Below are 13,361 nucleotides of genomic sequence, written 5' to 3'. Positions count from 1 at the left end.
AATGTTTCAGATCATCAAACAAATTTAAATATTAGACAAAGATAACACAAGTAAACACAAAATGCAGTTTTTAAATGAAGGTTTTTATTATTAAGGGGAAAAAAAAATCCAAACCTACATGGCCCTGTGTGAAAAAGTGATTGCCCCCTAAACCTAATAACTGGTTGGGCCACCCTTAGCAGCAACATCTGCAATCAAGCGTTTGCGATAACTGGCAATGAGTCTTTTACAGCGCTGTAGAGGAATTTTGGCCCACTCATCTTTGCAGAATTGTTGTAATTCAGCCACATTGGAGGGTTTTCGAGCATGAACCGCCTTTTTAAAGGTCATGCCACAGCATCTCAATCGGATTCAGGTCGGGACTTTGACTAGGCCACTCCAAAGTCTTAATTTTGTTTTTTTTAAGCCATTCAGAGGTGGACTCGCTGGTGTGTTTTGGATCATTGTCCTGCTGCAGAACCCAAGTGCGCTTCAGCTTGAGGTCACGAACAGATGGCCGGACATTCTCCTTCAGGATTTTTTGGTAGACAGCAGAATTCATGGTTCCATTTACCACAGCAAGTCTTCCAGGTCCTGAAGCAGCAAAACAGTCCCAGACCATCACACTACCACCACCATATTTTACTGTTGGTATTATGTTCCTTTTCTGAAATGCCGTGTTACTTTTACGCCAGATGTAATGGGACATACACCTTCCAAAAAGTTCAACTTTTGTCTCGTCAGTCCACAGAGTATTTTCCCAAAAGTCTTGGGGATCATCGAGATGTTTTCTGGCAAAACTGAGACGAGCCTTTATGTTCTTTTTGCTCAGCAGTGGTTTTCGTCTTGGAACTCTGCCATGCAGGCCATTTTTGCCCAGTCTCTTTCTTATGGTGGAGTCATGAACACTGACCTTAATTGAGGCAAGTGAGGCCTGCAGTTCTTTGGATGTTGTTCTGGGGTCTTTTGTGACCTCTTGGATGAGTCGTCGCTGCGCTCTTGGGGTAATTTTGGTCGGCCGGCCACTCCTGGGAAGGTTCACCACTGTTCCAGGTTTTCGCCATTTGTGGATAATGGCTCTCACTGTGGTTCGCTGGAGTCCCAAAGCTTTAGAAATGGCTTTGTAACCTTTTCCAGACTGGTAGATCTCAATTACTTTGTTTCTCATTTGTTCCTGAATTTCTTTGGATCGCAGCATGATGTCTAGCTTTTGAGGATCTTTTGGTCTACCTCACTTTGTCAGGCAGGTCCAATTTAAGTGATTTCTTGATTGAGAACAGGTGTGGCAGTAATCAGGCCTGGGTGTGGCTAGAGAAATTGAACTCAGCATTCCAAAGATGTGATAAACAGTTAATTAATGTTTTAACAGGGGGGGGGGGGCAATCACTTTTTCACACAGGGCCATGTAGGTTTGGATTTTTTTCCCCCTTAATAATAAAAACCTTCATTTAAAAACTGCATTTTGTGTTTACTTGCGTTATCTTTGTCTAATATTTAAATTTGTTTGATGATCTGAAACAAACATGCAAAAAAATAAGAAATCAGGAAGGGGGCAAACACTTTTTCACACAACTGTACCTACAACTGTCCCAAGAAGCCTCAGAATAATGAAACACCGTTGTGTACAATAGGTACGACATTTTCCCCCCTGCAGTGGAAATGTATTGCAAGAGTCACAACAAAACAAAAAAAAAACTTCTGCTTTTTTTTATTGTTTTTAAAGAATTACATAATGCATTAATCACAGTAAAGACAAACCGGCTTTCCCCGCATGTCGTAGTTGTGCAAGCTTACAATTAAATGTAAAATTAGATGTAAAACTGTTTTTTTTCTCTCTGCTCAGCTTTTCAACTCAATTGCACAGGGAGCAGAGCAGTAAAGCTTTGAAGAACAGACCAACTCTTTAGTCCGTACACTTGACACGACCGCCCAGTGGTTTGCATACAATCGGAGCTGAAATTACAGTTGCTATCACGGCCGTGTGCATATTTGTGGTAAATAATCTGGGGTTTTGATCAGTTTCTTTACCGGGGTCAACTGTAGCTGTCTGCGACCGGCTATCTGAGGAAACACTGAAACGCAAGCCAGGTCCAAATAATTTCATCACATTTGTGCAGTATGCATTTCCAATTAAAGTGACATCACATAAACCTAATTAGTATAGATGCAACCTGCAACTTGATTTTCCAGTGCATGGTTCTCTCATCAAATTGATTACAGAGACTCTGCAAGGAAGCATACTGCACATACAAATCTGGTGTATGCGCTACTGTAGACAGATATAAAAAAAAAAAAAAATGCATTTGTGATGTTGCCTATACACGTGGAAGCTTGAAATATTCACAGTCAGGTGCTTAACTCAGCTATCAAACTTTATTCTAGTCGTATCTTAATGTTAAATGACTGTAAAGGCCAGAAGTAATGACATCTCAAAATGCACTGCTCCCTTTCAATTTTTTTCAGGCAAACATCTGTTTTGTGCAAAATTAATCGAGTTTTGATATGCAAGTATCACAGACACAGAAGCTTTGCATCCTCTTGCAGGTTCAATTACTGGCCTGTGGCAGACACTAACTCTATTCTACTGTTCATCATGATGGAGAATGTACAGACCATTCAATGACTTCATGCAAGAGGAGGCAGAGGGTCAACCAATCAGACGATCACCGCACACACACTCACTACATAGAAACCACGCTCACGTACTACAACAACCACTTTTAGCATAAACTGAAAAATAAAATAAAATCATTATTTGCTCTTCTATCCTACTGTGTATTGTGCTGTCGGGTCAATTAACGTGAAAAGTAAAGGATCATCGAAATCTATAATACATGTGGCACGTCTGTGCACAAAAATGAAGCAGAGGATTTCAAGAGAGAGGAGTTTGTCATTTCTGGATAATTAAAGACATGCTTGTACTATACAATGATTCTGGGATATCACAGCATGCCAAATTGGGGAGAAAAAAGAAAAGAAATAGAAGTGCACATAAGCACGAGTCCCTTTCTTGAACTTGTGAGGAGGTAGAGAGCTAATATCCAATAGTTTACTAGTCTGGCCGTGTCACATGTGGCATCTCAGTCTCATGTCTTTGTTCGCTAACAAAGGCTTGTGTTGATTAAGGGTGATGTGAACACAACAAGCATCACAGCAGGTCAGTAGCCAACCTTTCCTCCCTTTCCCTCACCGCTTTACTATTTCTTACCCGTGCAAAAATGATCCAGTACTCTGTTGACAACCAATACAGGACAGTCGTAATCAGGCTCATTGGCTTCAACTCTGAGGTAGGCTCCACAACACCAAAGGGGATATTTGTTCAGATTCAGCTGCATTAAAGGGACTAAGCCATGACAATCAGTGATGTGGAGATGCCCCCTGGACAAAGGTTTCTCAGTGAGACGTGGTTGGCCCATTGGAGTGTGTGTGTTGGGGGGGGGATAATGCCTATGCTGGGTTAAAAAAAGTCAAAAATAACTACCTGACAGAGCGCCCAACAGCAAAAAAGGCACAATTTTCCATAAATGCCACCACTACTCTGAATAAGTTGACCCTGTATCATAATCCCCAGCCTACTCATTGCTAAGGTGCCTAACTCAAGCATTTCATAATTACACCACTTGCCTCAGACATCTTGAATGGGCATGATATGCATTTTCTTTTTTTTTTTCCCTCTTTAAATTAGATAAACAAAAGCATTAAATAGATTTACAGAAATAAATACATTTTATTTCATATAAATATGTAGGCCCTTATGTCCAAATTGTCACTGACACACTTGTTTTTTTGGGAATAAGATGAAGTAAACAATTCATTGAAACAGCTGCCCTACTTGTTTGATGCACTTACCTTGTGAGTAGTATGATTATTGTGAATTGATTTCAGTTTTGCGAGTCGCTAAATCCTATCAGTAACTACCACGCACTGTAAATCCCCACGTTACAATGCCTTTAATGAACATTATATTGTAATTTAATTGGAAGCCCTTCCCTCTCACTCAGGGGGGAATAAAAAGATCAGTGATCACATCAAGGAAGTCTGGTCCCTTTATATAGGATTATCTTTTAGATTGATTTAATGTCATATTGATAATTGTATATTTATAAAATTCCTAATACAGACCCCAAACGTGAAATATGATTGAAGAGACAAAAAAAAAAAAAAAAAAAAAAAAAAAAAAAATCCAAATCAGGTTCAGAGTTAACATCTTGCCAATTTTTCCCCAAGGCCGTTTTTTTCAGCACGGCTAAAACCTGGATTTGTTCACATACATACAGTAATATATATTTTGTACTCTTTCAACGTCTCTGGCTATGTACAAGCTATACAAATAAAGAGCAGGCTGAGGGCCAGGTTTTATAAGCTGTGCAGAGGGAGCAGTTGGTTGGGAAGTCTCCAAGTCTCCCGGCTCCTTCCCCCGCAGTCTGCCCATACAGGTGGCTGTTCTGCTTCACTTGCGATCGTCGATGGTCTTAATGAATTCCACCGCCGCGGTGAACTGCATCCACCAATAGCACTCCTCCCCACTCAGCCGGCTGGCATAGAAATTATTGATGTACTGAACGGTGGACAGCAGGCAGGGCGGGTTTGCCTGGAGGGGAGGAGATGTAGGGATGGGCCCACATTAGCCGCTGAAAGAACCTCACGCAACGCCGTACGGATTGCAATCATAAACATGTTGCTATGTAAAATATATACACACAGGTTAGCGGATAGCAGTCTTTATGATGCATGGAGTTACAATGCAGTCATTTCAGAAATCATTTTCTGATGATTATTCTTCATTTCCAAAAATCAGTCAATAAGTCATCAATACTGAAGGTCAAAGAAAGAGTTTGTTGGAAGATGCAGCTTAGTGCTGACTGTGCTGTTAACAAAGTGTGTAGCAGTAAGAGCAGACTCACCCTAATGAGGACAAAGACAAGCACAGGGACAAAGTCATCCGCTCCAGGGACGGAGTCCTCATTGGCCAGACTGAGGAGGTTCATGATGGTGGAACACATGCGCAGTATACACTGGACTTTGTCTCGTGGCGTCTTGTATGCATTGATGGTCCTTATCTCAGACTGTGCAGAGGGCCAGGGAGCCTCCTTCAGATAAACCTGGAAACACAAAAGTAAAAAAAAAAAAACAATGACTAATACGTTTTTATCCTTCTCCACACATGAATAGAAGTGATCACCATGAAAATACCTCTGGGATTTGAAGAGCTTTATGATTGGCCGTCACAACTTTTGTGAGCCGCTGGATATGTTCATGGAAAAGCCTGTGTGAGACAAAACAAGTAAGTACATGACAACAGAGAGAGCGCACATTCTGCTCAATCCAACAGTGCAACATATCAATCTCAATATTAACCGGCTTATTTGAGTTTATCTTGCTCACTGGTTGTCTACTGATTGATTAAGTGGCTTCAACTCTTCAGAAAAATGCACAAACAAAGCATCCTGGCTTGGTAGTAAATGTTGGCAGCTAAAATGAGCTTTTAAGGTTTTTCTAGGTTTATAACATCATCTTTACTATATGTTGTTGCTCAATGAAATAGGCCTGACCAGCTAATTTATTATTTTATGAAGATTTAAAACCTAAATCTCATCGTAAAGAACACAAAATGTATTTTTGGAGTGCTGCCTAGTGTGACTGTGAGGCACTGGTGTCATTGCAGCTACTCACTGGTCTCTGAGAATATCTCCATCCTGGTTGGGGTAGAAGGCCAGTTTGAAGATGCGGTTCATAACGTAGCGCTCAATAGCCATCTGGGCATCCTGCAGCTGGTCCTCGCTAGCGTACTGCCAAATGGCATCACGGGCCATGGCGCCGTACAAGTAGCGCAGAAAATCCTCCACTGCTGCCGTCTTATCATCCGATGCTGTGCACCCCTGGAACGCTGGAGGGGAGCAGAGAAACAACAGATGTAACACCAGCGCAGGACGTAGCTGCAGCCTCTGCTCTGGATTGTTTCAAGTCGAGCTTGAAAGTGATGTTGTGTACGGGCATATCTATAAATAAATACATGAAGTGATGATCGGAACCAATCTCTACTAATAGTTCTGGCCAAATGTAGAGTCACTTCATATTAGCTATAATTACATTGTCAAACTTAAAAGGTAGACAACAATCCTTCCATCATATCTCCCACTTCAGAGTTGGCCTATATATTTAAATATCCTGTAAGGGTCACCACCGCCTGTTTTTGGTTGTTAAAGGAGTGGAATTGGGGAAAAAAGCATTGTAAATCATGTGTAATAGGCCAGAAATGGCAGAAAATAGGACGGCAGGAAGGTCAGGATTGTCTCTACTCTCTGCCAGCTGAAGTTCACAACAAGTCCATCTGTCCATCTGCTGTAAAACATGTGGAGATACCTTTAATGAAGTCAAGCATCTTGGACTCCATGTGCTCAACAAGGAGCCGGACACACACGGTGGTGAAGTAGCGGTTAGCCACCTCCTTGTCTCTCAGCACCCTCTGGAGGAGCCTCTCCAGGTGGGCCTGAGAGGTCTGCAGGCCCTGACGACACCTGGTTAGATAAGCTATGTATGGGGCCCGCTTTCTAAAGGAAACAGACATTTGTATTCTATTATTGCCACTGTATTGCTGGCTCTTTCTTAGTAAAACATCACATTATGAAAAACCCATGGGGTGCCACGAGTGACTCTCCGGTCCTCCACAGTTACCTGTAATCCTCTGCAATGGCAGCCAGCAGCTTCCTGCAGGTACGTGCGTCGAAGCGGGTGACACAGCGCGTTGTCTCCTGGATCTGGGCCATCTGGTTCTTATCCTGAAGGTTGATGGCCTCTGCTAGCTGGATCTTCAGGAAGCAGACGATCTCATTGTCTGAGCGAGAGAGAGGACGACGACAGGGAGACAGCATTAGACGACACTGCTCGCCGCTCACAAAGGAACGGCTGGCTGCTGTAATCTGATCAACCTGCTTGCCTCTACATGACAATGTGACTGATGGCTGCAAAGATGGGAGTCTTATGGTTTTACTGTTGAGCATTTCCTAGGATGTCCCTTGATTGCGCCTGCTCTGAATGTGAAAGTGGTGCCCTGCAGAACTGCTGTGTGAAAAGCTTTGTTTTGTGCAGCATCAGCATACTGGTGTCTTTCTGATAACATGTTGAACCAATATTAATGCAGGATATAAGTAGTAGGATGGTTTAATAATGTGATATTTTACTGACACCATATGGAGTTTCTCTTTTAACGTCCCCCACTCTTTCAACCTTGCCCCAAATCCTGGAAGGCGGGTCAGAAGGTGAAAGTGGTTCAGACAAGGTGCCTTGCTTAAGGACACTTTCAGCAGGTTGGATGCTTGCCAACATTAAAGGCTTGTACCCTTCTCCCTGTGGAGGAGCTTGACAAAGACACCCAAAGTCTAGTAGATAGCACCAACTATAACAGCTCTAAATGAATACACTCTCTGACTCTTCGCATGTATTTAATGGATTGTGCTGCATGATCAGTTTGTATGCTATCACCAGTTATTAGTCCCTACAGCAGCACTGGTACAGGATCGATCTAGGGAATGGCTACCTTCACAGTCCATGTGGTCAGGCAGCCCATTTCGTGTGGTTGTAAGAGCCATGATGGGCAGAGCCACTGAGTCTGCAGAACACAAAGCCAACCTCAACTTCTTCTTTGCATCACTGAAAGACACAAAAACAAAACAAAAAATCTCACCGCAATGGCTAAGAATATATGTTAAGTAAAGTAGTTGTTGAGTAATGGATTATGAATCGGGTTTTGTGGTTTTCTGACCTGAAAGAGAACTTGGAGTCGTGCTGCTGTGCTGTCTGGCTGGCTGAGTCTGGGAGGTCATCAGCGGAAATGTTCTGAAGTGTGTCTTCTCTAGGAGAGTCATGCACGCTTTCCTCCACACAAAGATCTGTAAACATGAACAAAAGCAGGTAGTTTATTCACTGTATCTTCTGCAAGTGTGCAGTGTGCAGTATACATACGGATATAGAAAAAAAACAAGTGTCTTTCCTGACCTCCTGTACCGTCATAAGAAGCTCCACCTGTGGCTCCATCGCTCGGGCTGGTCCTCTTGATGTTCCTGTACTTGTCCAGAATGTCTTCAGCTGCCTGAGCTTGAGAGCTATGTCTGGGCAACGGGTCATCTGATGAACCCACCAACATAAAAGATGAATTAAAATGAAACCACCGTAATAGATATCTTTATTTTGTCCCTGATTAGGGAACCAAACCAGCACAGACCTTGTGGGACACGCTCTGGGGCAACGTCGTCTTTGTCATGCTTGTCTCTTTTCCGAAATGCAGCTATCGGAGCTGTAGAGGAGAGACATGTGATTAGTGAGTTGACACCACTTTCACTATCGCCGGATGACAAGCTGGTCATGAGTTGCCTGCTGACAGCCACTTTGGTCAATCTTTGAGGGTTTTTCATGGTTTGTATTGAGACAAAAAAATCTCAATGTAGGACGATGTATGGTATCATACATTACCAGAAAAAGTATAAAGTAGAACTTAACCAACATCAAAGCAAAATAATATTGAAATGGTAAATTAAACCATCGTTTCATAGCAGAATATCACAAAGGTCTAATGCAAGTCATCATAAAAAGTCCAGTCGATATAGATGGAAATAGACCCACTGATGCTTATCCTATAACACTACGGTGCAAACAGGACAAACGAGAGACACAGGTTCTACAATTTGATGACACACACGCACACACACACACACACAGAGGAAACACTGGGTGGAGTATCTGTATTGATATTCTGTATTCTCCATACGGTAAAATGGTAACATACTAGCAAAACAAAAAATAAAAAGTGGTGATAAAACAAATGCAGGAATGAGGGAGTGTGGGAGTGTGAACTCAGGCTACAACCATGTCACATCACAGCTCTAAGGCGACATCTACAAAGCAGCATGGGTACGCAGCCGCTGGCTCCAGCAGTAAAGCTAGCTCAATGATGACAGCGTGGAAGCGTTACCTGGGACATCACTCTCAGCCGTCCAATACAGCACTGTGAGGAACACAACAGACAGGGTTGGCCTTTCACACACGGGCTGCCGCTCTGCTGGACGACTGACCTGTGCGTCACCATGCAGAGCAACAGGACAACACAGTGGACTCTACAGAGGCTTGGCTGGAGATTGGTGGTTTAGAAGTTCATGGCTCTTTACTTTTCCATGTGAACACAGTCCTCCATTTTATGAATATCAATTTCATTTATCAGTTTACTTAGCAAACATCATTATCTCAAAGAGTAATAAGCAGCCAGTCTGTGTGGGCACAGCTCATTATTTCCCAGACAGATGTATGAGGGACGGTTATAGAGTAGAACTGCAACAAGAGATGCGTCATCTATCAGTGCTGATGACAGAAAGGTCCATCTAATGACCATTAGCCGCTGGCTGACAGCACTGCTGGGAGGGCTACAGCCATACAATCTACACGGCCAACGCTCCTCAGATGACTGATTAGCTTTGAAAAGTCTATATAAATCTACAGCCAGTGAGACGCGAGAGAAAAAGGACTGGACACGTCTCTGAGGTAACTTCAAACAACAATAAACATGATTTTCCAACTGGAGCCTCAGAAATGGAGTGGACAATATGGATCATCATTCTCTTTCCCACATTATAAATTGCTTTTTGCTCTGCTCTTTAAAGTGTGATATTTCCTGTCCGTTGTGATTAAGAGAACTTTTTTTCCCCGCAACAAAAAAAAAAACAAAAGGAGCGCTGCAATCAAACAGATTGCTTTTAAATGTATAAAAGTTCCTTTTAAAGTGTAGAAAAGAGAGCATGCCTAAAATGACCGAGTGTTTCGTTACCTTACCTTTGGGAATGGCTGACACAAAACGCTTCTTCCACCATGGCCTGTTGCGATCAGACTTCTCGTCATCACTGTCTTTCCTGTCCTCAACCTTTGGATAGAAATGACCAAGATACACTTAGACAATAGCAGGGACATTATTACACACGACAATCACTAAAAAAGTCCCTATTTAATGAATTTAAAACTGTTCCTCAGCAGCGCTAGTAAAAACACGACTGTCCCTGTCAATAGCTAAGAGTGCCTCTGTAACTGGTTACCTCTCCTTTCAGGGAGTCCTTGCTGGGGGACGAGGACGGTCCTAAGGCGAAGGCCCCGGCAGGGTCGCGCTCTTCAACCGCTACCCGCCGGTTAAGGCCGGGGTCACTTGTGGGCCGGCGGCCTGGGCACACAATGTCAGAGCTGCGGCTACGTACCAGCCTGTCCGGGAAGGAGTGGCGCTGCTTGGTGTGCTCCAGCTCAGCCTGGGCCAGGCAGTGGGGCGTGAAGAGAGAGTGGCGCATATCCTGCCCCAGGGCACTGGCTTCAGGGATGGGAGGATCAGGAGGAGGGTGAGGGGGCCTAGCGTAGTGCACTTTGGGCCTCACTATTGTTCCAGTGGAGGAGCCTGAAGTAATAGAAGAGAAAAAAAAGGTTGAGAAAATTTGAGAGGAAAAAAGAAAATGGATAATATTTAAATATCCCAGTGCACATTGTATATTTGCATTCTCTTTAATCTTTACTTACAGAACAAACTCCACAAAGACTTCCCGAAATAGTTTTTACATCCTTAAATATACCAATGAAATTCTACAAGTAGGTTCACTGAGAGGATTGTTGTTCTGTACCACAGAATCTCACTCGCTTCAGAATAGTGGCTAAACATTACAAAAAAAAACACCTCAAAAGTGGGGGAGAGTGCTAAAGAGAGTTAGTGGGAGATGAGCCCTAGGTATAGGTAGGCCACCTGTTCCAAGGGTAGACTCTCTCTCCTGAAAGGCTTCCAATGGCAGCCTCGTGCCATGAGCACAGTGGGACAAGGGGACAGTGCCAAAGAGCCTGGGGTGAGGTCTCTCAACCTGTCATGCCTTCACCTTGCCATAGACACAAAGCCACGACCATTCCTCTCCCACACAATATCCACCGGCACTACAAACAAAATGCACAGTAACAGACTGTGGAGAATAATTTGGGATGCTAAATGGGCCAAATTACATGACATTTAATTTGCACTTGTAATATGACCAGCAATTGGTCATATTGTGTGTGAGGGGCACAGGCATTCTTTTGGTTAATTCCATGGAGCTCAAGCTGTTCTGTGAGCCCGCGACATTAGGACAGGGATTTAATGATACTCATTTCTAGCTCTGATTGGCTGTAGAGCATTCTGGGATTGCAAATTACCTTCAGCGGAGGAGAGGGGATCGAACATGGCCAGTAAGGAATCGGTCTGTGATGGTGGAGATGTCAGATGGTGTCCTCCTGTAAAAACCACAACAGTATATGAGACAATTAAGAGCATTTACTAAATTAACCACTGATATACAAATGCACATTACTGTTATTTTTAAAAATCGCTTCAAACATTTAGTTAAAAAGATAATAGCCTGGTGATTCCCCCAGGCTATTATCTAGTTAGATATTCTTTGTCAGAATAACAAAGATGATCCGACTTTAACTTTTATGACAATTACAGTGGCTGAGAACTAAAACAGTGATTTAGCTTGGTGGCAGCTGTTCAAGTGACAGGGATTGATAGCTCTGACTGATGCTGCTTAGACCAGATAGACACTGAGCTGATGGCTTAGCTAGCCTAGCGGGAATGTGGCACTCTCCTACCGTGGCCTGACTCCTCCCCATCTGGACTGGTCACAGAGTCCTTCCCTCCAAAGTCTGAGCTGCACTCTGACCGCAGGTCCTCGATCTTGTTGGGGATGTCTTCCGAGGTTGCACTGATGCCTGCATCAGGGAAAAACAAGTACAGTAAAATACTTTGACTTGTCAAAAACAGAACCTGCATGTTCAATGTTTCTCAAACAAAAGAGGATATTTTTTTCTCTTTACTATTCAGTATGCTCTCTCTCAGATAGGAACCCACTGGGAACTCCAAATTGGTAGCGTAAGCTCCCATGGGTAAGGGGAAAGATACAGATAAGAGTGATCATGAGATGCAGACTATCTATTGGCCAGATCCCGCGGGATGTTTTCCTGTGAGCTGAGGCACGATCACCACCGCTGGCTTCTTAATCTAGGATACTACTTCATGCGTGTTAACATAGCACGTCCACCTGAGCCCACGGAAAAGACAAACCAGCAATAACCAGTGCCATCCAGAAGAAAAAAAACACACTGTCCCATTACACTGGTTAACAACATGATTGCTCTACACAGACTCAAGGAGGGTGCGAACGTGTATTTAACCAGTCGTCAATTTAAGAAAAACAAAAGGGACTAAAATAAAAAATAAAAAAAGAACTGATAGGAGTGGGAGTGAAGATGGGGGCGAGTGGAGATTAGATTTATACCTGAGACCACACTGAGGCCTGGTGTGCTAGGTCTCGAGCTGACTTCTCTGACCTCCGTGTCATCAGAGGTACTGCCAACCCCCGAGCAGCTCTCCAGCTCCTGCAGACGCTCCTCCTGTTTCAGGTCTGGGGCTTCTGGAAGTAGACCCAAAAAAGGAAAGAAAAAATGTATATACATTTATTTAAAAAACAAAAGACTAAGAAAAGAGTGCGCAATTTTCTAACTTGAAGTGTGGATGAATTTAAAAAGAAACTTGGCAGTTTGCAGCAGACGATGGTCATTCTCTCCCTCTCCAAACCCCCCCCCCCCCTCTGTTACGATCATTGGGAAACCAAGTGTGCACATATGCATGAAATCAAACAAAGCATACATTATCGTGTCTTATAACAGCCAAACCAAACCATAAACCTAGTACGGCCAATTCTTTGGCTACCCAATGGAGCTGTTGGGTGGAACCCAGAGGCTACATACTAACAGCAGTACTCATTTGCATGCTCGTTAGTAATAATGTGCTGGTGAAGTGCTCTTCAGAGTGTAGTTTTCTGCTGCCTAGCCATGAAACAAGCGTTGTACTCCAAGCAAGCCTCCGATCGCGCTATTACCGAGCAGAACAGGGGTAGCAAACGGAACAAAAAGCAATCAAGACACTCATGCATGTCATTTCTGCACATATTGGAATGCTGTACTACCTCAATTAACATAAGGCCCAGGGTTTTGAAAGAAACACTTAACGCTGTTAATAAAAGCACTATTGATTTTCCCAAAACACAGGTTTTTAAAAAGGGGGACTTAAGCACATAATTTCTCATTAATAACAGGTTGGGACTGAATGTTCTATTTGAAAGAACAGACAATCTACGATTTATAACATTGTATATGCATTTGGATTTGCACTGACTGACGTAAACTGATAACCTGTGTGACTATTGTCATAACAATACATAAACACCAGCCATGGAGAAATTCAATGCCAAGTCTAGCCAGATGAAAAACTGACACCATGTAAACTGACTGAGGACAGCTGCAGGTGCTTCCCTCCCCCACTGCTCCACCACAGGTGC

At 43.2% G+C, this 13,361-nt stretch overlaps 1 protein-coding gene across 8 annotated transcripts in view; it reads right to left on the bottom strand.

Moving 5' to 3' along the window:
- Positions 1-1,495: 1,495 nt before the first annotated feature.
- gapvd1 (GTPase activating protein and VPS9 domains 1) overlaps positions 1,496-13,361 on the bottom strand; it is a 40,024-nt gene continuing 28,158 nt past the window's right edge. For 4 of the 8 annotated variants that reach the window (XM_031849187.1, XM_031849188.1, XM_031849191.1 and 1 more), the window contains 16 exons: positions 12,300-12,434; positions 11,614-11,733; positions 11,179-11,256; positions 10,056-10,402; positions 9,799-9,886; positions 8,948-8,980; positions 8,201-8,272; positions 7,975-8,103; positions 7,742-7,868; positions 7,517-7,629; positions 6,655-6,814; positions 6,343-6,530; positions 5,653-5,866; positions 5,173-5,245; positions 4,884-5,081; positions 1,496-4,570 (listed from right to left, as the gene is read on the bottom strand). In XM_031849187.1, coding sequence (XP_031705047.1) covers positions 4,430-4,570; positions 4,884-5,081; positions 5,173-5,245; positions 5,653-5,866; positions 6,343-6,530; positions 6,655-6,814; positions 7,517-7,629; positions 7,742-7,868; positions 7,975-8,103; positions 8,201-8,272; positions 8,948-8,980; positions 9,799-9,886; positions 10,056-10,402; positions 11,179-11,256; positions 11,614-11,733; positions 12,300-12,434 — 2,216 coding nt within the window. In that variant the 3' untranslated portion in view covers positions 1,496-4,429. The remainder of the gene's footprint in view (positions 4,571-4,883; positions 5,082-5,172; positions 5,246-5,652; positions 5,867-6,342; positions 6,531-6,654; positions 6,815-7,516; positions 7,630-7,741; positions 7,869-7,974; positions 8,104-8,200; positions 8,273-8,947; positions 8,981-9,798; positions 9,887-10,055; positions 10,403-11,178; positions 11,257-11,613; positions 11,734-12,299; positions 12,435-13,361) is intronic. The other 4 variants (XM_031849190.1, XM_031849193.1, XM_031849194.1 and 1 more) reach the window with 3 other exon arrangements.

Source organism: Anarrhichthys ocellatus, unplaced genomic scaffold, assembly GCF_004355925.1.
Source record: "Anarrhichthys ocellatus isolate YVR2014 unplaced genomic scaffold, GSC_Weel_1.0 scaffold9, whole genome shotgun sequence".
NCBI lineage: Eukaryota > Metazoa > Chordata > Actinopteri > Perciformes > Anarhichadidae > Anarrhichthys > Anarrhichthys ocellatus.
Note: the sequence above shows the minus strand (reverse complement) of the source record. Positions and strands in the feature narration are given on the sequence as shown.